This window comes from Sander vitreus, chromosome 2 (assembly GCF_031162955.1).
Source record: "Sander vitreus isolate 19-12246 chromosome 2, sanVit1, whole genome shotgun sequence".
In the NCBI taxonomy this organism is placed as follows: Eukaryota; Metazoa; Chordata; class Actinopteri; order Perciformes; family Percidae; genus Sander; species Sander vitreus.
Window position 1 is genome coordinate 18,057,636 of NC_135856.1, and position 23,819 is coordinate 18,081,454.

Genomic DNA, 23,819 nt, shown 5'->3' on the forward strand with positions numbered 1-23,819 from the left:
AGCCACAAATGTCATCCTCATGGTGGTGCTAGAGGAAAAGTCAGGAGATCACTAAAGTCATTGGGATTTATCCTCTGGGGACCATGAATATCTACAAAATTCCATTGCAATCCATCCAACATTTTTTTTTTTTATATTTCAGTGGTGGACTGACATTGCCATCCCTGGAGCTACAATACTAGTGTGGCTAAAAACAGACCAACACACAACAAAATTGCTGCAGACATGTGTCACGTATAATATTCGCAACTGTTTTTATTTTCAAATTGACCAAGAGGGGAAAAGGGGTTATAATAATAGCAAACATTTTTGCTTCAAAATATTGATTATTATTACATTTGACTTTGGGGTAGATAAAAGGAGCACAGTTCAAGAACAGAAGAAGGAATATACATACATACAGTACAGGGAAGCATAGCACCGTTTTACACTGAATACTGGTGTTCTTCGCTTTGTGTTTGTGTACAGTATTATACTAGAACTAGGACTCTTTAGAACCAGATTGTGTAATGGAAAGGTGATCTGTGTGGAGAGGGGGCCCGCTGTCTTGTCTATGATGTCCCATTTGAAATATCCTTCAACTCAACTTTCAGCACCTTTAAACTTTTTCTAACCAGAAAATGATTGTTGCCAAAAAAAAACAGTAACATGCATTTTGTAATGGTGAAACATTCAGGAGGTTCTTTTATAATGCAATGCTTGTAAATAAGATTGCATTTCTGATTCTATATATGGATCTGTAGTTTTCCTTCATCACAAAGCCTGTCAAAGGTTCTCCATAATCAGTCAATCAATCAAACAGTTACAACATCCATTAGTCTCTTTAAAACACCTTTACATTCTTTGGGCTGGGTATCAGTGACACAAACTATAAACATTTCAACATTACCCTTTAGAGTAATGCCTTATACACACACTAGTCTATTAGAGGATCTACATTTGTTACGTGATGGGTGGAAGACCAAATAGTAAGTCTCTGTAAATCCTCTCTGCTATGCCTTATTTGTGGAAACACAAGAAGATGTGTCCACATTTATCAACTTAATGAAAAACATATCTCAGAGGGTTACCATTTGAGACTGGTCTGTGTAGTTGGTGATGAGTGTTAGTTGAGCAGTTTGTCATTGTAAAACAATAACACTGCCCATATTCTTTATAACCTGCCAGGTTACCAATGCTTTGCATTGCCTAACATCCATTCTTTTCCAGTCGCACATCTGTTTCTATATAACGGGTTACAGTGACAGTTAACATGCATACAAACTATCTCACACAAACATGTATTCAAGTTGAGCTGTCCCACACACAGGCTTACAGATTACTGAGCCCAACCGGAGAGGAAGTTTCTTGAATATTAAATTTTTTTCTTTATACTGCAACGCAAGAACTGATTGGCTATCGCCAGGGGAAAACCAATACTGACCCCCGAGTGATACAAGTAGGATCAAGAAGAGGAGACACTTTATTCACACAAACGCACACACACACACGCACGCACAGTCTTAACTACACTCTTAGACAATACAACACATTCTAAACACTCCTTTGCCAACCATTACGCTTCCTCCAACCAAAGGCTTTTCTGTTTGATATGGCTTACAACTGTAGTAGAGGGGTTGAGCCCATTTCCATCTGTGTATCTGAAATGGACTTGGGCCCAGCCCTTGTTTAAACTGCTATTTGAGAACTGAGAGACGAGTGAACTGAACTGCATGAGGCTTTCTGAGGCCTAGGAAGAGATAGAAGGATGAAACACTGACGATACAGAAGACCATGAGACAGTGAGTAGAAATACAGGTTCGCTGGTACAATGAAGTCAATCTATTCCAATCTGGGTAAATAGCTGAAAATTATTTTTCTATATTTCTACTCCATCACATCTTGTCCTCCCCCCTTTACTAAAATAAAAGCATATTTTTACTTTTTCTTTGGAGACTTCTCCCTTCATCCTATTTTAATAAGGAAATAAGGAAGGCTCTAAGAAATCTGGGTCAAATTTGATTTAGTCACCAATCACACACCCTTCACACTAACATTTCTTCCTCTGGTCTTTGCAGCATCACTGTCTAATCCTTCCTGGTCTGGTTCCAGACTGAGGCAGAAGCAAAAAACTTTCCACATTCCTGAGAATACAAGTACCATCCAGCAACTTCAAACCCTTACTAAGTCAATTATTGTAAGACACAAGGGGCAACAAGCACCCATACACACAAACACACACACACCAATTACAGACACTCTCATGCGCACTCATGCACACAAATATTGTATTCCCAAAAACACACACTAGCCCACAGAATCACACCACAGATTACAAACAACTAGGTCTTGACAGTGATTTACTGTACACAACCACATCAAGTGCTAAAGTTTCAGGAGGTTGAGGATATACTGTTTGTTACTTATAGGGCTCTCTGACTGTTAAAAAATAATCCCTACTATATACACACGCATTAACTTTATTAGGGGTAATATCTTGTTGGAAAAAATATATATATATATGCCTTTGAATAGTCTGCTCAAAATAAAACAAACATAACTGACTGTGTTATTGGCACTTGGAATCACTAAACCCGTTATACGTACAGTGATCATTCCGCAAAGATTTCAGTTAAACTGTGATCTAGTTTCTTGCCAAACATAACTTGTACTTACAAAGTTAAAAAGAGCTATTTTCAGTGTTTAAAAACACAAATTCCACAAGAAAACCTAAGCCCCAAACCAAACTGACAGAACTGTAAAGCCTTATTATGGACTGTTTTTTCTTTTAGAGAAGGGGGATAGAAGACTGAGATAGCACGCCATTACTCCATCTTTGACCACAAAACACTTGAACAAAGTAAAAATTCATTTTTCAAAAGTGACTAATAAAAGCTTACACAGTTATTCTTTCCATGCAATCATATAAAATACAACATTTCTGTTTCCTGTTAGACTATATTGGATATTTACAAGTTTTTAGTTGTTGTTTTTTTTATCATACAGTAAATCTGTACAAGGTCAGATCCCTCACAATTCCGCCTCTGGTGAGAGAAGGGGGATTTTAATCCATCCTGTTGCCATGGTGACAACCCTTTCTGAGTTCCTTGAGGACTCACAGGCTTTCCTCTTTCCTATGATTCATTTCTTTCAGACGGAAGAAGGGAGGGCAACGATTTTGGGGGAAAGGAAGTTTGTGACAGCCACAAGCCCAAAACAAATGTATGCAGCAATCCCTTAGAGTTTCCATTCCCCAGGTTTTCTAGCTTAACACGTTTTCCTCCAGACTTTACTGTGGTTGGCTGCTGACGCTGTCAGTCCTGTGCGATGACGGCGCTTTCGGCTGTTTCTGGGGCTGTGGTTTCAGCTGCTGCTGGTGCCTCTGGTGGTGAGATTGTTGCTGCGGTTGCTGTTGGTGTGTTGCCTGCGTGAAGGTGCCCTGCTGTTGGAGTGGGAAAGCTGCCTGTAGAATCAGCTGGGTAGACTGGTTACTATGGAGAAGACGGGTGCCCTGACAGAAAATAAATGCAACAACATTAGAAAATCAAGCAGTTCTTTAACTAGTCAATAAAAAAGCCTCTTTCTCTTCTCACACACTCTGCAAGTAAAGTCGATACTTAAAATGATTAGATTCTGTAAACAGTAGTTATATTATTTCACTCATGACTCACTGCAGGATAAATACAACAACACTTTTCACCAAAATAAAACATATTAATAACTTAAAGCTATAGTGCGTAGTTCGCCCCCCATGAGGAATTCTAAGTAATGACAACACCACTGTTGTTGCATCCACATGACACAAGCCTTCCGTCATCGCGCACACGACCCCACCCCTCCTCCACGCAGCCTCTGCCTCAGCCTCTTACTTGTAGCCAAGGAGGACACGGAGGATTAAAAAAACACGATGGACTCTTCAGAAGAGGTCATTATCTTCACTCGGGTTTCTGTGTGCAAAAGTCACCGGACGACACCATGTACTAAACATAGCCACACTGAGAAATACAGAGAGAGTTGTGTGGAGCTGATAGTCTTGATTAGCTTTGTAGCAACTCATTTGGCAATGGCTTGAATGTAACAGACGTTCATTAATAAATAAAAAAGTTACGCACTAAAGCTGTGTGTAGTGATTTCTAACAAACAGAGTGTAAATTGTAATTTCCCCACTGGGGATCAATAAACAGTATCAATTATAATTTAATATTTTGTCAAGATGTCTATTTAAATACATGCTATTTGCTGCCCTCTATTGATACCTGTATGAATGGCTGTTGTTGCTGCTGCCCCTGCTGGCCACCCTGAGACACTACAGCGGTCTGGTTTTGGTCGGGCTGACCTTGGGGTGGTTGGGCTGGTTGCAATGTCAGGGTCTGAGTTGGCCCTCCCTGCTGAAAAGACACAGGAGTTGACACAGAACAAAGGGATGTAGTCATATAAGTTAATCACTGAAGAAAGTAAGTTTTGTTTGGAATATTATTGTTATTATATAGGCCATTTACTGCTTTAAGAGAGATCCCTCACATTAGGTTTTATTAGCATCACCTCTACAACTCCTTATGGTCTCTCTCAATGGGTTCTATTTTTTAGACTGGAGAGAAACACTAAAAGGAATGGAGTCTATATAAGTTAATGTAACAACAATGTAACACCTTTTTTATTGACAAAAAAATCTACTTGTCATCTTTAGGCTTCAAGGACATGACAAATGTTAAACAACTTCAAACAACTACTCAATTTCCATTACCTCCTTTTCATTGCAAAATATCAGCATCAAATACTAAATGTTTTTTCATTAATTCATTTAACTAGGGGAGATTTGCTTAGCAAAATTTTCATCCACCAATGCCATGGTTTTTATTCTATTTTATTTTTTATTTATTTTATAACACTTTCACACTATAACCACACTGTCAGCACTGAACAGCTGGGTGGTTATGTGCCTCACACATGGTTGCTTGGATGGACTCTATTAGAGTATTGCTTTCCTTTTGGTCTTAGATACAGTTTCATTAGTTGCTCTGTGACTCATAGGGCTTTGTCCATACCTGTTGCCCACCAAAGGGGTTGTACGCAGTGACCACCTGTCCCATGAACATGGAGGTAGGCACCATGACTGCTCCACATGCCATTGGAGCTGTCACAAGCTTAGTCACCAGCTGCTGCCCTGCTGGGAACCTGGAGAGAATGAAATGGAGAAATGGGAAAAGAAACAGGAAGAAAAAAATAAATTACAGTAACCATGAATTACTACTAGATGTCTACTACTCAAATCTTCAAGCAGCTTGGTTTCGGACGAGAATCCTCCTTACTAAAGCTGTGTTTCGACCGAAGAAACTTTCCCCCGGAACTAGGAACCTTCTGAGGAACTCGAAGGGATTTGACCGCAGGGACCAGAGTCTAAATTTAGTTCTGGGGACATTTTCCAGGGGCCTTTTTACCCGCCCAAAAGCTGATCGTAGTACTTTTTTGAAAGTACAGCAACCTTCAGGATGGGGTTTGCAGGGATGACCTTTGCCGATTGGTAAAACACACAAAGCTGCTTCACCTAGCCGACCACTTCATAAAACAAGGAAGTACTCTCATGTCGATTTATGACCATTTTAGGACGAAGGGAGAACATTTATCTTTGTTTGATAACATTAAAAGTATATTTAGACTTTGCTGTTGGCTTCTCGACTCATTTAAAAAAAGACGGTGAGCCAGCAGCCACACAGGCTGCAGAGTGGGTTTACCCCCGCGACCACCAGCAGCCCTCATCCTGTCATGTTGCTTTATATGTCAGTGGACTAGGTTGCCTAATCTTCATGGGTCTTTGTATCGCGGCGGAAACGCAGACAACAATGGGCTGAATAGTTCTGGGGACTTATAGGACCCCAGAACCTTGTGTCGAAACGCAGCTTAAGTAGCAGTACTTTACAAGGTTGATTTATTTGCCATTTTACAACCCAGGGTTGTACAATGAAATAGAAGTTGTAGCCCCGTCAAGCTACACACACATAGAACATTTATTCAGTGCAATTCAATTTCATTTATAGTATCAAATCATAACAAGAGTTATCGCGAGACACTTTACAGATAGAGTAGGTCTAGACCACACTCTATAATTTATAAAGTCCCAACAATTCTAGTAATTCCAGTAATTCCCCCAAGAGCAAGCACATTTTTATATTTATATATAGTTATACAAATATTTTAAATTATAATAGAATGAAATAAAATGAAATAAAATAAAACAATATACAGTTACTTATACAAATCCGTATATACCCAGAGGGACTTGGGTTTAGTGGGAATGAGGGTAGTATAGGTATCAGGTTTGGTTGTTGTCTACCTACCGGATCTGTCGGTCCTGTGTGAAGGTGGCCACTGCGGTGCCTTGCTGTGTGTTGGTCTGCGGCAGGCTGGTGCTGATCTGCAGCACGTTGGGCTGCCCTGGCTGGGAAATCATCATGGTGTTGTATAGTGGAGCAGATACAGAGCCCTGGGTCTGAGCCTGGGGAGGTTGCTGGGGTTGACGCTGGGGCTGGAGAGTGGTAATGTGGGGAAGTAGGGAGGGACATGATATGAACTCCTTTAAAAACAGAGCAAACGGACTCAGGGTCTTTCTTTTCATTTGTCTCCTTTTTTCTTAAGTGTTTCCATTTAATTTCATTATTTTAGGTATGTCAAATTTGAACATGCCAAAAATAAATTCAACAGATCATGAAGATGTAAATATATACACAGAAAAACAGAAGAAAAATTAAAGAATTTACAACTTAAAGCACAATATGCACATTTTCATTCAGTGTCTACATAAAAAGGTTAGTGGACTGGGAGGTTGTAATAAAGCTACTTCAAGACTTGGAAAAAGCCCCACATAGACACTGTTGGGTTACAGTATGCTTACTTTTGATACAAACATGAAGTGAAATGTGTTGCTTTTGTTGCCTTGGCTGTTTTAAATGGACTTTATTAGTACATGACAAGATAACTGAGACCAGCGTTACTCAATAGTCGAGTGTAGGGGGTGTCTCTGGAGGTAAAGATGATGGTTTGTGTGTTTTACAATATCACACCGCCACTGAGTTTTCTGTGATTGATTACCACTAACAGCATGCCCTATGGCTCTTCCAGTCTTCTGAATGAGATGTAAACATTACAACAGTACTGTGTTTGTGTAGTTGGTGAAATTCTCCACGTCAATGACCAATAATGTCAAAAGTTCACACGAGCTTAGCGTTCTCACAGGACCACGAATATAGAGTACATAATTATTGTTGGACCTGAAGTTACAGATACTGCCAGCTTATCCGAAATTAAAAGAACAAAGGTTTTGTGTGTGTGTGTGTGTGTGTGTGTGTGTGTGTGTGTGTGTGTGTGTGTGTGTGTGTGTGTGTGTGTGTGTGAGTCCCACCTGTGCGAGGGCGTTGGTCTGCTGCTGCTGTAGGTTCTGCTGGGGGGGGGGGGCCTGCTGCTGGATGGTGAGCTGCTGAGTTCCTGAATGGATGGGGTTAATTGTTGTTTGCTGGACCTGACTGTTCAAAGTAGTTGCTTGTGGGACCGACCCCACTTGGGGGAGCTGCACGTTCATCGCTCCACCCGCCTGCTGCAGCAACATCTGTCGGGATGGAAACACTAAATGTCAGGCCTCAGTGGTCTGTGTGTCTAGGTTTACACTACATGCAGTTATATTTGCACATGTATTCACCAATAAGCACACAATAGCAATAATGTTATAACAGAACAGAATGATTTAATGAGAGTAAAGTATCTTTATAGGGTACACACTCAGCTAGTGAAGTAGCTGTTTCCTCTGAATAGAACAAAATGAATACATAATGCATGATTCTTGTTCTGATCTAGGTCAGGCACAGCCAGGTACAAGACAACAGGAAAAGACTAAACACAATACACCTACTGATTATTGTAAAAAGAAGAGAGGTTGCCTGCTAGTTTTTTCTTCTTCAAATAAGCAACTTTTAAAATTTGGAAAACATCATGGGGAGAAACCTAAATGCTACTGAAAATACTTTTAAGTATGGAATTATTCTGTAAGTAAAATAAACCCTTTCAGTAAACTGAAGTAGCTCTCTGGTTTGTTGTTTGAATATCATATAGCAAAAATAAAAACTGTTGTCACATTAACAATACAAGACAATAAACTATCGACTAAATTTAATAAATACACAATGAGCAAACTGGACCTACAATAACGCCCATTTGTATGAAAAGGCTACATTTTAAAATTCTAAGGGCCCTATCTGTAACCCGGTGCAGCGCAAAGCCCGACGCAAGTGTCTTTGCTAGTTTAAGACCGATGCAGTTGTTAATTTCCCGTCCAGTGCCCGCGTCGTTTAAATAGCAAATGCACCTGCGCCCATCTCTGCGCCCATGGGCGTGCTGGTCTTACATGGAGGTGTGTTCAGGTGAATTCTTGGCGTATTGCTATCTTGAGGCAGCGGGAAGTGATCACGCCATTGACCAACAAAAACCTGGTCTAAAGTCAATAACGCAGCATTTCATTGCTATTTTAACAGCAAAAAACGAGCCTAGGCTTATGCACAGCGCACGCACACTATGCTTGTTACACATATACAGGGAAGCATAGCAGTACACAAACATGCAAAAGATTACAAATAAAAATATTACGGTGCAAATCCGCCATCATTATAGCAATGCGCCAAGGTACAAACATGCCTGGCTTTTAAAGGGAATGGGAGATGACACTCGGATTGGTTTATTGCATGTTACGCCCAAAACACCCTTGTTTTAAAATAGGGCCCTAAAAGCTATCATGTGTGCGAGTCTACATCTTACCTGTATGCCCTGTCCCTGGACTTTCTGCAGCTGGTCTTGGATGTGTCTCAGCTCGTCCTGCTGCCGCTGGATGTTGGCTTGGATCAGTCTTGTCCTCTGTTCTAGCTGCTCCTTTAGATGCTGCATGGCATTCACCTGCGCTGAGAATTCCATCACCGGCTGCAAGTGGAGAGAAAAAGAACCGGTCACTTACTTCAAGTGTTCATGTGTATGTGCAGTTAGCAGAAACAGATGTCCTAATGCTCAAAACGAAACACTGGCAAATGAACATCACAAAGTCAACAGTGGTGCTGCAAACCGTTTCAGCTCTACTTCACAGCACATTGTGATGTGATGAAATGACCCAAGTATAGTGGCACCATTCTCACCTGTACGTTTGTCTGTAGCTGTAGTTGTTGTTGTTGTTGCTGTTGTTGTTGTTGTTGTTGTTGTTGCTGTTGTTGTTGTTGTTGCTGCTGTTGCTGTTGCTGTTGTTGTTGTTGTTGTTGTTGTTGTTGTTGCTCCTGAGTGATCATACCTGGAGTTACACTCTGGCCTGTGGTCTGAGAGCTCATAGACTGCAAATATACAGATAATCAAGAGAATTATGACAACTGATGTGTAAGAATTTGTTTACATTTCGATTACATTTCCATAACCAAACTGCATTATAAAACAGCATTGAGTGAATAAAATTAAATCTCTATTTGCATTACTCTGTCAAAACAAGAAGCCCTAGTTGCTTGGTGTTGACCAATCGAGTCTCACCTGACTGCTGATGGATGAGCAACGCTGTGATGTCATCTCCATGGTGGAGCCCAGTGACTGCCGAGGAGGTGTGGCCATGTCCATGTGTAGCTTGGAGGCTGTTGCTGCAGAGAGAGAGAGAATCATTGATGAGTTGGAGTCATATTCGGACCGTGCTGATGATATCGTATCATCTTACTGCAGGGCTTCCCATCTCATTTAACTCCAGAACTGATGTGTCACTGACTCGTCGCAAGAGTATTACATCAGGTTATAATGGATTAATATGATGTACTGTATGTACATGCAACTGTGTGTGTGTCCTTACAAGTGCAGGTGTTGTCAGAGACATGTGATGAGGACTTGCGAGAACTCCGTGAGGAGGTCGAGGGCGTTCGGCTGCGGTCAAATCGCTCCAGAGCCTCCTTGAGGCTGGACGTATTCAGCTGTGACTCTGAGCCAGAGTCCTGACTCTAAAAATAAGCAGAGGAAAAATACACTTGACAGCCAATCCTTTCAAAAAGTCAGACTGGAAACAGGTGAAAATGACAGGGCTGATGGGTAAGTGGCAAAGGATCATTCAGGATAAAATACACTGCATATGCTTTAGCCTGCTATCCTACCAATAGGTACTAATTACCGGCTATTAGAAAGACAACCCAAAAGGGTAATTTATTAACAAATATATCTGAATCAATGTGAGATTAACAACCATTATTCTGGTGTGCTATCTGTTTGTGAATTCCATCCAAAGTTTGATTTATGATACATTTGTTGCTGTCATCTTGATGTGGCCAAAGGGATTGAGATAATATCAGAAAACAACAGTCAATTTGTCAAGAGATTTGTAGATAGTGTGAGAAATACTAACTGGCAGTAGCAACTCGCTGACAAAAGTTAATGGTTAACACATGTGGAAAAAATAGGCTTTTGGCTTCCTGTTGTATGAGACAGTTTACATTAGAAACAAGTTTTGGGGCTTTATTTTGTGAGCCTTTTCGACATATTTGACAATATGATTTAATAAAGCGGAATAAATATTTTTTGTGTTTAATACATTGTTGCTAGAGAATTTCAGCCGATGAATTAATCAAAGTTGTTTTTGTCACTTTTAAACGCTTAAATTAGAAATTCAACCATAATGTTTGTTTGTTTTTTACAATTTCTCCTCCATACTTGATATATTGTGATACCTTTAATTATTCAGCTCATGCATTGATGAAAACAGATTTCTCACCTTATTTGCAGTAACTTCTGGGTTAGACTCCTCAATGCCAAGCTCTCTGCGGTGTTCTGCCCTCACCTCTGCATAGCTGCATTTAAGACAATACAGAAGGTTTTAGAGACAACCCTGTGAAGAAGCAGGAAAGTTGTGTGCATAAGAGATGTGAAGAAAAGTTTGTGAAATTCTGTGTCACCAAAAATAGATCATAAAGGTGCATATGAGGAGCCGTTTATTTTTGAAAGATTATTTTTTGGGCATTTTAGGCCTCTACTCTGACAGGACAGCTGAAGACATGAAAGGGGAGAGAGAGGGAACGACATGCAGCAAAGGGTCGCAGGTCAGAGATGAACCCGCGGCCAGTGCGTCGAGGAGTAAACCTCCACACATGGGTGTGCACTCCACCAACTGAGACACCCGGGCGCCCAGGAGCCGTTTATTATCACAGACTCTTAACAATGGTTTGGAAATGTTTAATGATCAGAACAAAAAAATAGCATTGATAATTGTGACATCACTGAAAAGGTACAGGGAAGCTGCAGTACCTGACTACTGTGTGGGTACAGACAATAAACTCAGGTCGAGAGTTCCACTGATGATAGGTGATGTAGTAGTGCGTCTGAAGCCAGATCCACTGTTGACCTTTAGTCAGGAAACGATAGTAGCAAGACTTTCCTTTACCGTATTGCATTACTGAACAGGAGAGAGACAGAGGCAGACAAGAGCAGAGTTGTTAGAATCAACAAGCAAAGAAAGCCTTTTAAAACAGATCTCAACTGACAGTGTATAAATATGAGCCCTTACAGTGTTCGTGACACTTGGCTAGTGTCTCCAGGTCGTCCACATGGTAATAGTCGTACCCTGATGTTCCCAGAACCTCGAAAGGCAGGTAGCCTATAATTGGTGGAGCTCTAAAAAGGAGAAATGGTATTCTTAGAAATAATGATGACACAAAAAAACAAAAGGTAGGCCTTACGAAATCCGAGAGCTCAAAGGTCTAAGTGACCTATACAAACTGGGTATTAAGCTTTCAGTAAAGGGTATTCAAAGAGGAGAAACTTGATGCGGCTCTAAAGTACATATCTCAAAGAAACTAGTATTATGTAAATGCAATGGTCGCGTTATGCTTGAAGAGAACTAGTTTGTACGACGTGTTGTCCAGCCGCATTAGAAAATAAAAGTGCAATTTTTTCTGAACAGCCACACCGGAGGGTGGAGTGAAAAGCTGGCTGTCATAGAGAGGGGGAGACGTGATGTTGTTTAAATATGGTGATAAACGGCGCACATTTTGTAGACAGTCTCTCCTGAAAGTCACTTATAGTGTTGCACTTGGTTGTTCACATGAAAAGTGACAAAAAAAAAGTTTTGTGAAAAATGACAAAAAGAGAAAAGTCAAACCCTGGCTCCTTTCTCACTTCCACACAGCTGGCTAATCACAGTGTGAGGCGGGTGTGAATATCAGACTGTCGTTTTCGTTTTCCACCAATCCTACGCCAAAAAATGCGACCACCCGACAAGCATTTCTGACAGCGTATACTGGCAACTTAAGGAGCAACCATAATGTAAATTAAATGTGTGTGTTTGTGTGTTTACCTATGATCTAAGAAGAGGAACTTCCATTCTAGACTGTGCCTCGAGGTGAATTCTTCATTGGGCTCCTCCACTGTACACATTTCCTATGAATATAAAAACAACAGAAGAGAGAAGGCATATTTGATACATTTATTAATGAATGCCTCAGTGGGATTTTATTTTTATGTGTGAGTGTGTGTATGTGTCTGAGGCTACCTTGATGAACTGAGGTTTGGCCAGCCGAACAGTGGCTACAAAGCACACCTGGTCATCGAACGCAGGTTGTAGTGAACGCTGTAACACCCCTGCTAGACCATTCCTCGTCACGTTGGGAACTGCACAACACAGAGCAGAGATTGCCATTGAAAAGGTTATTTACTCCGTCAGTCAAGGAATACACGTATTGCTGTGTTGAATGCTATCTAAGTCAATGGTTTTTAAACGTTTTTCAATAATGTACCCCCCCCTTGAAATATTTTTAAATCTAAGTACATCTGACGCAGCACAAAACATTTTTTGGTAGAAAAAAAAATATATAGCTTTATAAAGAGGCACAATACAGCGCTCAGTGTCTGATTTACTAAACAACAATATTGTAACTGAAAAACACTTTTATTAAATGATATTATTATTTTATGCATGACAGATATATGGTGATGTCGATAGATACTTTTTAAATTAACATTTAAAACAAATCTCACGTACCCCCTGCAGTTCCTAGTGGTAACCGTAACCCTTTTGAGAAACACTGAACTATAGGGCTGTGAATTGGCAAGAATCTGGCGATACGATACGTATCACGATACATTGGTCACGGTTCAATATATTGCAATATATTTCGATTTTCATGAAGTATCATTTTAGAAAAACTAATATTTAAAAAAAGACATGATGTGCATAAAAGTCAAAGAAGTTTACTTTAGGTAAACAATTCAGTACACAGAAAATCAAACTGCCAGTTTGGGATTGTGGTTCACAGGTTCTTAGTGAGCAAATGTTTATATGCTAAAGTAGGCCAAAGTTCAGCCATAGCTACATTGTTAGCTTCTAGCAAAAAGTCAGGCACTGCTAGGCACTGCTAGGCAAGGACACTAGTGGTGCGTCTCAGCATAGCCATCTAGCGGTAGGGGGTTTAAACACAATATAAACGTGAACCACTGTCGTGAACCACTGTCTTCACTACATGAATATTTTTGCACTTAAACTAAAAAATTCAAAATAAAATAGAAAATAAAAAATGGATATTGTGTTTTTGAAAATCAATACAGCATTAGTCGATTTTTTTCTTACACCCCTACTGAACTAAGTGACATACCATTGTTGAGTGACTTGAAGTTGCCAATGAACTTTACATATTCGTAGACGGGTGGTTCTTTGGGGTCAATGGCGCCTCGCAGCAAATGGCAGCAGAACTCCAGGTGGTTCTTAGCTGGAGACAAAAAATACAAAGTCAGGTTAAGTCAGAAATATAATTGTTGTAACATCCAGTAACTACATTGTTAATGTGTTTAAAATGTTTCATAAACTAACAAAATTAGCTACAGAGTTATACAAACTTTAAATTGTCTTTTATTTAATATTTTCAGAGATACATTCAATATGTTTTATTAGAGTCAATGGGATAAGCCTGGGTTTCTAGTTTGTCTTATTTTCTTTCTGTCTAATTTTCTTTGGCTGTGAGGGCCCAAAAACACATTTATATGACTTTAAAAAGCAGATAACAGCCGCAAGCTGTGCATCGTGAAGTACATAAGTAAATGTTAAACTGAATGATATTCCTATTTAATCACCGAACACAGAAGAACGTACTGTATTATTGGATAATGAAACAAAAAGCAAGTAGGATGTAATAAGACTTGTTGTGTTACTGACTCTTCAGGTAATCGGAGCTAATGTTCTCGTGGTCGGTGGGGTGAGTGGACAGAGCCTTGTACACATCAGAGTGTTCCCCAATTGGCAGGAAGTTTAACATGTTCTGGTCCACCAAGTCCGTCTGAGTCACACACACACACACACACACACACACACACACACACACACACACACACACACACACACACACACACATCAGAAGAATGGCTAAAACCTGTTTTCAGTGCTCACACACACAATCTGGTTAAAGCTTGTTCTACAATACAGTGGTTAACTAATACATACCAGGCATAAGAACGAACCAATGTTACTCACCGGTAGATGTTCTAATAGTGAGGTGACATTCTCAGAGACGTAGAGGATGTTCCCATCTGTCATTATTGCTATAAAGAACCCATCCAGAGCCTGATGATACAAAACAAGATAAAGAGAACACCCATAAATGTCGGTCTACAGCAGTAGAAGTAACAGACTGTCATCAATTTGTCTTTTGTTAAGTATCAGCAACAATAATGAGTCAACTCTGTAGAAATGATACCTTCAGAAATAAAATGATAATCCAGTTGGATTTGTTGAGGTAAATTAGAATTAATCTAGAGAATAGAATGAATGACCCTGGTCATGAAAAACCTGCCACAAGAGTAAAAATAACAGTGGCTTTAACACCTAAACAACAGAATTACAGTAAAAAAAGAATTGAGATTTCTGACCTCCAGCATGAGCTGGGTGAACTCCTCATTGCTAAGAAATGGAGGCTTCCAGTCCTGCCTGATCTCACTCGACTCCGACTGGGCTGCGATTTCTGGTGGAGGAAACATAGAATTTGTAACAAGGAAAAAGTCAAGTAAGGAAAACACGATGAGGCGACCGGACATACAAGAGACAACACAAAAAGAAAGCACACAATAATGCAGAACAACATAGTACAAAAATATATTGATAGTACAAAGCTCAGAGTGACAATTAGGCAGTTACCGTAAACAGACCAAGGATAACACAGTGCACCAGTGAAATGGTAGCTGAGTTAATTATCATGCACGGCAATGATAAGAGCTAGGATTAAAAACAATAGTAGCAGACAATAGTGTGCACAAGAAAAACTAAATATAGAACAAGAAGTGTCCACCCTGTGAGGTGCCCTGACCTTTGTGTTTACACAGGAAGTCAATGCTTTTCTGCAGGATGGTGGACTTGTCCATCTTCCTTGTGTTGCCCGGCAACATTGTGCCGAGTTCCTTGATGAGGACATTGAACTGGTCTCTCCTTTTCTTCTCAGACTTGTTACGGGACACGCTACAATCAAAACCACAGTTATAAAATAGATTCTAAATGTCATGTAACCATAGTTAAAAAAAACAAAAAAAACACAACGACCCTGAATATGAAATAATAAAATAAATCTGAAATAAGCAGGTGTAACCTTTTAGTCTTGTGACCCTATAATGTTTTAAGTTAAGACAGTATGGCTGCTGTGTACGGCATACCATAAAGTCAGTTTCGACACAGTATATTCTCTACAGGAGCTAAACAAGTACTCATTACAATCTTTAAGTGTTGGTCTGGTCAAGACACAATCCTTTAAATACCATGTGATGTTTTATGAAAAGGATTAGTGTATTAATATTTAACACATACTACAAGTAGCATCACTCTAGCGTGTTCATCTTTATATCTAGCTTACCGTTTTGCTTTGTCCTTTTCATCTTCTTCCATCAACCCATCAAAGATGCTACAATCATCCCTACAGAAGGAGAGAAAAATATGTCCTGTCTCACTTTGTGTTTTCCTGTGTGTGCACGTTTGTTGGCTGCTTGAAAGCAGATATGTACTGTTAATAATAGCGAATAGAGATGCACCGATTGACCAGCCGGTGACCGGAATTGGCCGATTTTCACGTCATCGGCCATGACCGGCGACCTGACGATCAGTCTGACATATGCCGATTTTATTCCGGTCAAATTCACTCGGGCGCCGCATGATTTACATCGCGCAACATCAGCATCACACGTGCACATGCAGGGTTTCCGCTATATGCATGTAGCAGGGGCACACTGCCGCTCAATCAGCTGTTTATGAAATGTCATAAAGTCGTAATTATACACGGCTCTGCAGAGCCGTCTGCTCTACTGATCTCAGCCGAACAGTCAGCCGCTCTCTCTCTCCCCTCTGAGGCTGAACAACTGGAACATGAAAACCGCACTCACGCGGGTCCCGTGAAATATGACAGCTACAGTTTATTGGAAAATAGCGTTGGGCACACTGACTTTGAATAATTTACTGTTTATCAGACCCCAGATGAGACAAGAAGCTAACGTTAGCAAACGCTGTGGTCCCTCTGCCTCTGAAGCCCTGCTGGCCTCTCTAGGAGACGCTGTAATAAACAAAACAAAACAAAAAAAAGAGACGCTGTATTCCTCCGACACGCTGTATTAACGTTACTGTTTAAAACACTTTCCAGGTTAGTGGGGATGCATACCGCTCAAAACCAACATTAAAAACGTAGTAATCTTCCCTCAGCGTTTAGTTTTGTTGCTAAACTGTGTGTAAAATGCAAGGGGGTAAGCTTCTCCTCGGACCGCGAACCTCCTATGGCGCCATTTTGATGCTAATAAGCCATCACCTCCCGTTAGCATTCCATTGACTGCCATTCATTTTGACGTCACTTTGACAGCGAATAACTTTACATCTGAAGCGTTTAAAGACTCTATTTGTCCATTGTTTATTTCTAAAGAAATACGACAATGTATAAAAGGCTCCATTACTTTGTACCTCACGTTATGGCTCCGTAGCAGACGTTTTTGTAAAAATAGGCTAACGATTGTGTCATAACCACGCGACTTACTGTCGCATAGTAGAGGAATTACCGTATAGTACAGGAGAAGCGCGCAGGCAGTTTCGCCTCACATTAGCTGTTTAAGTGTAATTACTAATGTTAACTAGCATTTTAGTTAGCAATAATTAGCCTGTGTCTATGTTATCTCCTTACATATACCTATGCTCTCCGTCTCTGCAATATTCGGAATGATTGAGATTTCTCTTGGCACAGCTACCAGAAGACTTACAACTTTCAGACACGTTGCTCACGGCACATTTACGTCGTCTCTCTCAGTTGGAGGCTGCGCAGTAACGCTCAGCCATCACCGGAAAAGTGCTTCTAATGGCTTTCACTGGTCTCCGTCCAGAGCAACAGGATCTGTTGGTCCATTATATATATGTCAATGGTAAAATGAGCGGTGACGTTAAATCATCTGTTTCAGGTAACGGCACTCTAGGGTACCGTCTATTTGCTGGATTGTTCCGAGGTAACCGTCGGTAGCTAACATTAGCAGATAAGCCTGTTGACAGCAACGGTAGTGTTCATATTTATGCACAATGACACATAAAGCAAACTTGCTAAAAAAGGAACTACACGCTGTTTTCAGGTAATGCTACTGTTGACGTTCAAACAGGCCTGTGTGTGTGTTTTGAGAAATATCTTTATACTGCATTAAGGCTATATTTATTTTATTTTTTATTTGTTATTTATATATTATTTTATTGCCATTACCTGTTTTCATACATAGAAGTTTGAAAAAAAATGTTCTATGTTCTATGCAAAATGTAAAATTTTCTATTAAAGAAAAGATAGAAAATAAATATTTGTGTGTGCTGTAAAGTGGTTAGAAAAAAATTTAATCGGAATCGGCTAAAATCGGTATCGGCTGGTCAAACTCAATGAAAAATCGGAAATTGTAATCGGCCTAAAAATTGTAATCGGTGCATATCTAATAGCGAATAACGGATGCTCGCTAATGAGAGGATTCCTACATGCCAGGAGCAGGTTTATTTTCAGGTCACACAAAAAAGCAACTGAGAAGGTTGTGGAATGTGCTGTGCTTGCCAACAAGGTTACGAGTGCATTTGTGAAACAGAGCGTGTTCTTGCCTACACTTCAATTAATATGGGTCAATACCAATACTTTCATTTTGTACTGACGGTGTTATCTGGAGTTGTTATTAAAGATCTTGAAAATGTTTGGATGCTATTTTCATGCCAAAAAGGCAAGAAATCACTTTTTTCTAAAGATTTTTATTGTAGCACGGCATTTCATAATAATAACAACAATTCTAATAATTGTCATTATTGTTATCAATATTATTATTTTAAATTACAATTACAACATCGTCATAGGCTTGAAGTTTTTGCGAAGCTATATATCTAAACAAATTTTGTACTTATAATGCATGTACTTAACGCATGTATAGTGTGTATGAATGTCATTTATGATAAGTTGACGTGTGTGTGTGTGTGTGTGTGTGTGTGTGTGTGTGTGTGTGTGTGTTTGTGTGTTGAAGCATACCCTACACTTGATGTCATGGTGGCTGCTGATCAGGGCTGTGGCTGCAGTGATTTGCTCTTTAGGCGTGAGGTAGGCATTTGGAAGACCACCTGGAGAGACCGAAAAACAAGTATTGTATTAGCTTAAGTGCCAGTTATGATTTGCATATATTGCAATTAAGCGGACTAAAAACATGAGTGAACATTTTGGCACACAGCGTACTGCATTATTTTTCTATCTATTAAATCATTAATCAATTTTGAATACATTCTGATTTTCTTCTTAGCACGAAATATTGAAATCAGACTAAAGTGTGGTTACAAATGTGGTAAAACGAAAGCACACACACAATCACACTCATCTTGACAAACAGGTGAACTGGTCAGGTCTCAAATGAGAACAGGCCATGTGCTACAGTAAAGAATGATGTAAACTTGATAGAAGTCCTTGCTTGGTACATGCAATACAAAAACAAGTATCTATATATGTGTTTGTAAATAGACAGGCACATTTAATGTTTTTTTCACCCAGTATGTCATTCTCCAACACTAATCACCAAGGGCGTAAATCCCAGGGGGGTCGGGGGGTCAGGACCCCCCCCATCTAATGGTTGTCCCCCCCTAGAAATATCATTAAAACAATGCTGTGTATTGTAAATAACATAATGATGTATACTTAAAATATCTGTGTAAGTAGTAAAACAATACAAACCCCAAAAAATGCTTTTTAAGTTTAGAAATATTTTGAGTCCCCCCTCCCTTGCCTCACAGTGGTTTGGTCCACTGCCTGCTGTAAGTTAGGATCTGCACTCAGTCACATCGGTAGTGACAGGAATGTAGTAAGTAGGCTGTTCAAGGCTGTTTTATTCACATTAAACATTGGATGAAGTTGTTCTTTTCTCAAATAGAAATTATGCTGAGTAATTAACGAATTAGTCATGACAAAAAGTTTGCTATGTTAGTTTAATATAATGTAACGTTACCTAGCTTGTTTAATAGCTTGTTGGATAGAAATGCACCCACTACAACTAACGTTACCACGGCAATAAACCTAACGTTATGTGTGTGTGAACTGATATTAGGGTTAATATTGAAGATCTACAGTTGTGTTTTGCTCAATATGAAGTTAAGTGGCTGATCAGTTAAATATATATCCTCTGTCCCAGACGAAACCTAATATTTATGTGGAGGACGCAAGATCATTTTATAATTATAATATGACCGCGTTGGTAAACCTATGAACCTAACTCATATTTAGACATCTGACGTTAAAGATTTGTGTTGTTGTTGCCCAGATAAAATGACAGAGAAAAGAAAAACAGGCATAAGATCCTTTTTCAGTACACCAAAACGCCAAGTAGTAAGTACAATAAGTCCTCATATCAGGACAATTTGGTAACATCTTTATGGGTGCTTATGAAAATACTAACGTCACTATTTCACAGGCAAAGGAGACAGAAAGAACTGAGGAACAGGGAGACCAGGGACAGTCAGGTGTAGAGTCTCAGGTAAGTGTGTTGAGCTCAGTTCATATTTTTGGAGGTGTGTGGCTGTCAGTGTGAGCAGATGAGCTTTACCAGTGGCTCACTAATTTACATTATGATAAGCTAATTTAACAAGTGTACAAAAGCATTGTATTTCTTTTATATGGGGAAATATTTTCAAAATAAGTCATTATGTTTTAAGGTATTTTTGTGGCTTGATTGTAAACAACTTAGAAATAAATAAATGTTTTTTTATGGCAGAAGAATAGTTTGGTCAATTGTCCCCCCCTACTGTTAGATCAGGTTTACGCCCATGCTAATCACAATTAATAGCATTCCCATGGGGTTCAGATAACTGGCTTACTATCCTTTTATACTTTAACATACAACAGACTGATATTTTAGAGTCAACTTGACAGATTCCTGAATCATAGTACAGATGACAGAAAAATACCATATTTGTGATCTATGTTGCAACATGTGTTAGGGAACATGTCTCATTACATTGTACTTATATTTACTCAGTTAAAAAAAGATGCATGACCAAACTCGTGTGTGTGTGTGTGTGTGTGTGTGTGTGTGTGTGTGTGTGTGTGTGTGTGTGTGTGTGTGCGTGCGTGCACTTCTCACCCCAATGCAGCTTACGCACGTGGTCAGTCTTTTCTTAGGAGTCGTAGAAAGGGTTTGGGGATAAAGCGGACTTTATGGTCAAAACTGCCGTTGAGGTCATTGGGGTAACGAGAGGGCAACAGACCACAGAGCAGGCATGGTGATCAACCAAACCTGCAGGAGAAATCAGAGGAGAAAACTAGGGTCATGAGGGGTCATTAGGTCAATATGAGGGCAGCTTTAAGTACGTTTTCATCTTTAGTGCCATAGGAATAGTAAGGAACATTCACTCTTTGAGACTGCAGCTAAGAAATTACAAAAAAATAAAATAAAAGCTATAGTCCTATAAAGAAAGAAAACATCTTGGTTGTATCATATTATTAATTCAAGAAAACTCAAAAATTCACTCTACCAATTTTATAAAATACCTTACAAAACAAATTCCCTGAAGTAAGACTGTTGAAAGGTCTTGAAATTCCAGTTATTGCTGCACAAAGTCTTTAAAGTGCAAATAACTTACATCAATGCAGCGAGGGGAAGCCTGGAATAAATCAATTATTATGCTTACATTATTAGTACTTCAGAAAATTTTATGATTTGATTGATTATGAAAAAGTGGTGATTAAGTATTTTTCAACTTACTTTCTGGAATGTCTCTTTGCAGGCAAAGCTAGCTGTTTTAGATCCTATCCTACCAGGCACTGACAAATCTTCATGAGTAAGCCACACCTGCCACACACAAAAACATACTAATTCACAAACATACCAGGGGGCCTGTGTTTACTATTTACTATGCATGCAAATGTGTAGTTTAATTATAGTCTATTAGTGCTGCAATCACCTAACAACAGTCCAAACTAAAAGATAGTCATACTTCTATAAGATTATGGCAGCAACTGTTGATTGTTTTAATTATCAGTGTATCTGCCAATTATTTTTTTTGATTAACCGATCAATGGTCTATTAAATGTCACAAAAGATGCTCAAGATGAGGTCAAGATATTCAGTTTACAGTTTGTAGAACGCAGACAATGTATTGAAGTTAATATCCTTACAATTGCAAAGCTGGAACCGATCGACTACTTAAAGAAATGACTTAAGCAATTAATCAATGCTCAAAATAGTTGATAATTTTCTGTCAATCGACCTTTTCAGCTCCATTATTTTCATTGTCGGCTGATTACTTTCTCAATTAATCATTTGGTCTACAAAATGTCAGAAAATAGTGCAAAATGCTAAGGTGGCATTTTCAAAGTGCTTGTTATGTCCTACAAAGGTCTAAAACTTAAGTATTCATATTACTATCACATAAGATAAAGAAAAGCTACAAATCCTCATAATTGAGAAGCTGCAGTAACTGGGGAAATGCGGACAAATTTTCCTTGAAAAATGATGTCATTTAATCGACTAATTGTTTTTGTGATGTCTTGTCTGGGTGAATAGTCTAACAATGAAGTTCCCAAACTTGTCAAGCAGACCCAACACCAATCAGAAAACATACCACCACTTGTACACATTGTGTCCCAATGACCCAAGAGGATTTTGCAGTAAAATATGACAGTAGGAGGCCAGAGTGGGTACAGTAAAATCTAGGGATAACAGTATTATTACCCTGCTAGATTGCACTAATTTCAGTGGGAGATAAGTGTGAGATGTAGGCATTTTGTTAAATTATCTTAAGGACCCCATGTGTTCCTCTGCTTTGGGAAGCACTGGCCTGACCTAACGTTACCGTCATGTATTCCTGATGGTCAGTAAGTGAAGCCTCATTAGATTGAGCTTCTTCATTGGATGATTCTGCCTACTGTACACCATTGTCATAAACACTGATATTAGCAATATGGTAGATGTAATGCAGTCAACCAAAACAGCCATAGCTATCAGATATAACGTTACACGGTAACCATTTTTAATATACCTTTTGGTGCCACAGGTGTTAGTTATACAACCAAAAGAGCGCAACCCATATAGCTAGCTGGCAGGCTAACTAAGCTTGCTACCGAAAACTGCCCTTTTAAACTCAGAGATTAAATGCTCTACTGCCCCCGTTTCCTCCCGCTACACTTATTTACAAATACTGAATGAGACACTTATAACAGATAAAGCCTTTCACGTTCGTGAAATAAACAGGATGAATACCAAGCCTCAAGCTGTCAGCAACAACTGACATTGAAGACAAAATAATCTCTAAGATGTCACCGATGGTCTTCAAACACCGCGAGGAAACTGAGCCTTAACATCCGCGCGGGGAAAGATCTTCGTAAAAGCCGACAAAAACATAAATGTCGGCCGCGGAGAAATGTCTAAAACCAGCGATGGTGGAAACATTTTCGCGGCAGATGTATGTACACACGCACACACTCACGGTCCCTGGGCACACACATTGACACGGATACGCGCGCAAGCTCGTCCACTCGTACACATAGACACTGGCTGCTCTGAATGTGGGTCACTGGGCCTTGCTCTCCCTCGAGCGTGCGGGAACAGTCCTGAAGCCTCCTCTGCAGTCCGACCGCTTCCGCACGCTAAAAAAACATCGTTTACCGACCACAACGCCCGTGTTATTTTACAATCGGCGACCACCGCTGGCTTTAGATATGCATTAAAAAAAATCCTTACCTTTCCGAATTATCGTAGGCAGCCTCCGTGTTTTGCTTACTTGAACGTTGCATCGAGTCGGTGGGGGCTAGGAGGACTCCGGGTTGGGGAGAAAAACAGGAGGCCTACTTCATATTACGTCGTACAGTCATGCGCAATAGAGACAGTAGGGCGCACTATTTTGCAAGTACAGTAGTAGCAAAACTGGGGATCGCTGAGTGTTCTCAAAGATCCTTAACCGTCTCTGGTGATCTTCAGAGGGGAAATGACTCCGCGTGTTTTTGTGGCTTTTCCAGCCAGACCAGTCCACTGTCAGTGTCATCTAGTTATTGATATGATAGAAAGTAAAAGTAAGAGGTAGCAATTTTGCGTACTGACTTGCAAATAAATGCACTTAAAGCGAGAATGAAGAATAACGTATACCGAAGTATATCCTTTTAATTAGTCTTGCCATAAAGAAAATGCCACCCTGTTTAAATATTTTCACAATTATATTAATATGCATTGTACACCACCATATCATTTTCAGGAAAACAAGAGTGAATGTACTGTGAATGTGACATTGGACGGTCGCCAGGAGGAGGGTGCAGCGCAGGGTAGGAATGGCCCTGGCGGATGGCAAGGGGTTTCCCCTTTTATCA

At 39.8% G+C, this 23,819-nt stretch overlaps 1 protein-coding gene across 8 annotated transcripts; it reads right to left on the reverse strand.

Annotated features, from left to right (window-relative positions):
• Positions 1-230: 230 nt before the first annotated feature.
• Positions 231-23,442, reverse strand: clockb (clock circadian regulator b). Of its 8 annotated transcripts, XM_078259343.1 has the most exons (25): positions 23,200-23,442; positions 21,223-21,309; positions 21,101-21,121; positions 20,602-20,754; positions 18,510-18,598; positions 15,852-15,911; positions 15,315-15,463; positions 14,881-14,972; positions 14,486-14,575; positions 14,171-14,291; positions 13,614-13,727; positions 12,515-12,633; positions 12,320-12,402; positions 11,531-11,637; positions 11,272-11,419; positions 10,742-10,817; positions 9,833-9,977; positions 9,526-9,629; positions 9,147-9,335; positions 8,779-8,937; positions 7,376-7,579; positions 6,315-6,550; positions 5,025-5,154; positions 4,236-4,367; positions 231-3,490 (listed from the first exon to the last, which is right to left on the reverse strand). In XM_078259343.1, the coding sequence occupies exons 5-25, from the start codon at positions 18,524-18,526 to the stop codon at positions 3,269-3,271; spliced, it is 2,697 nt and encodes an 898-aa protein (XP_078115469.1). In that variant the 5' UTR covers positions 18,527-18,598; positions 20,602-20,754; positions 21,101-21,121; positions 21,223-21,309; positions 23,200-23,442; the 3' UTR covers positions 231-3,268. The 8 variants fall into 8 exon arrangements, with proteins under 8 accessions (XP_078115469.1, XP_078115488.1, XP_078115432.1 ...); XM_078259362.1 differs by lacking the exon at positions 21,101-21,121 and having other exon boundaries at positions 4,236-4,364; XM_078259306.1 differs by lacking the exon at positions 21,101-21,121.
• Between the last annotated feature and the right edge of the window lie 377 nt (positions 23,443-23,819).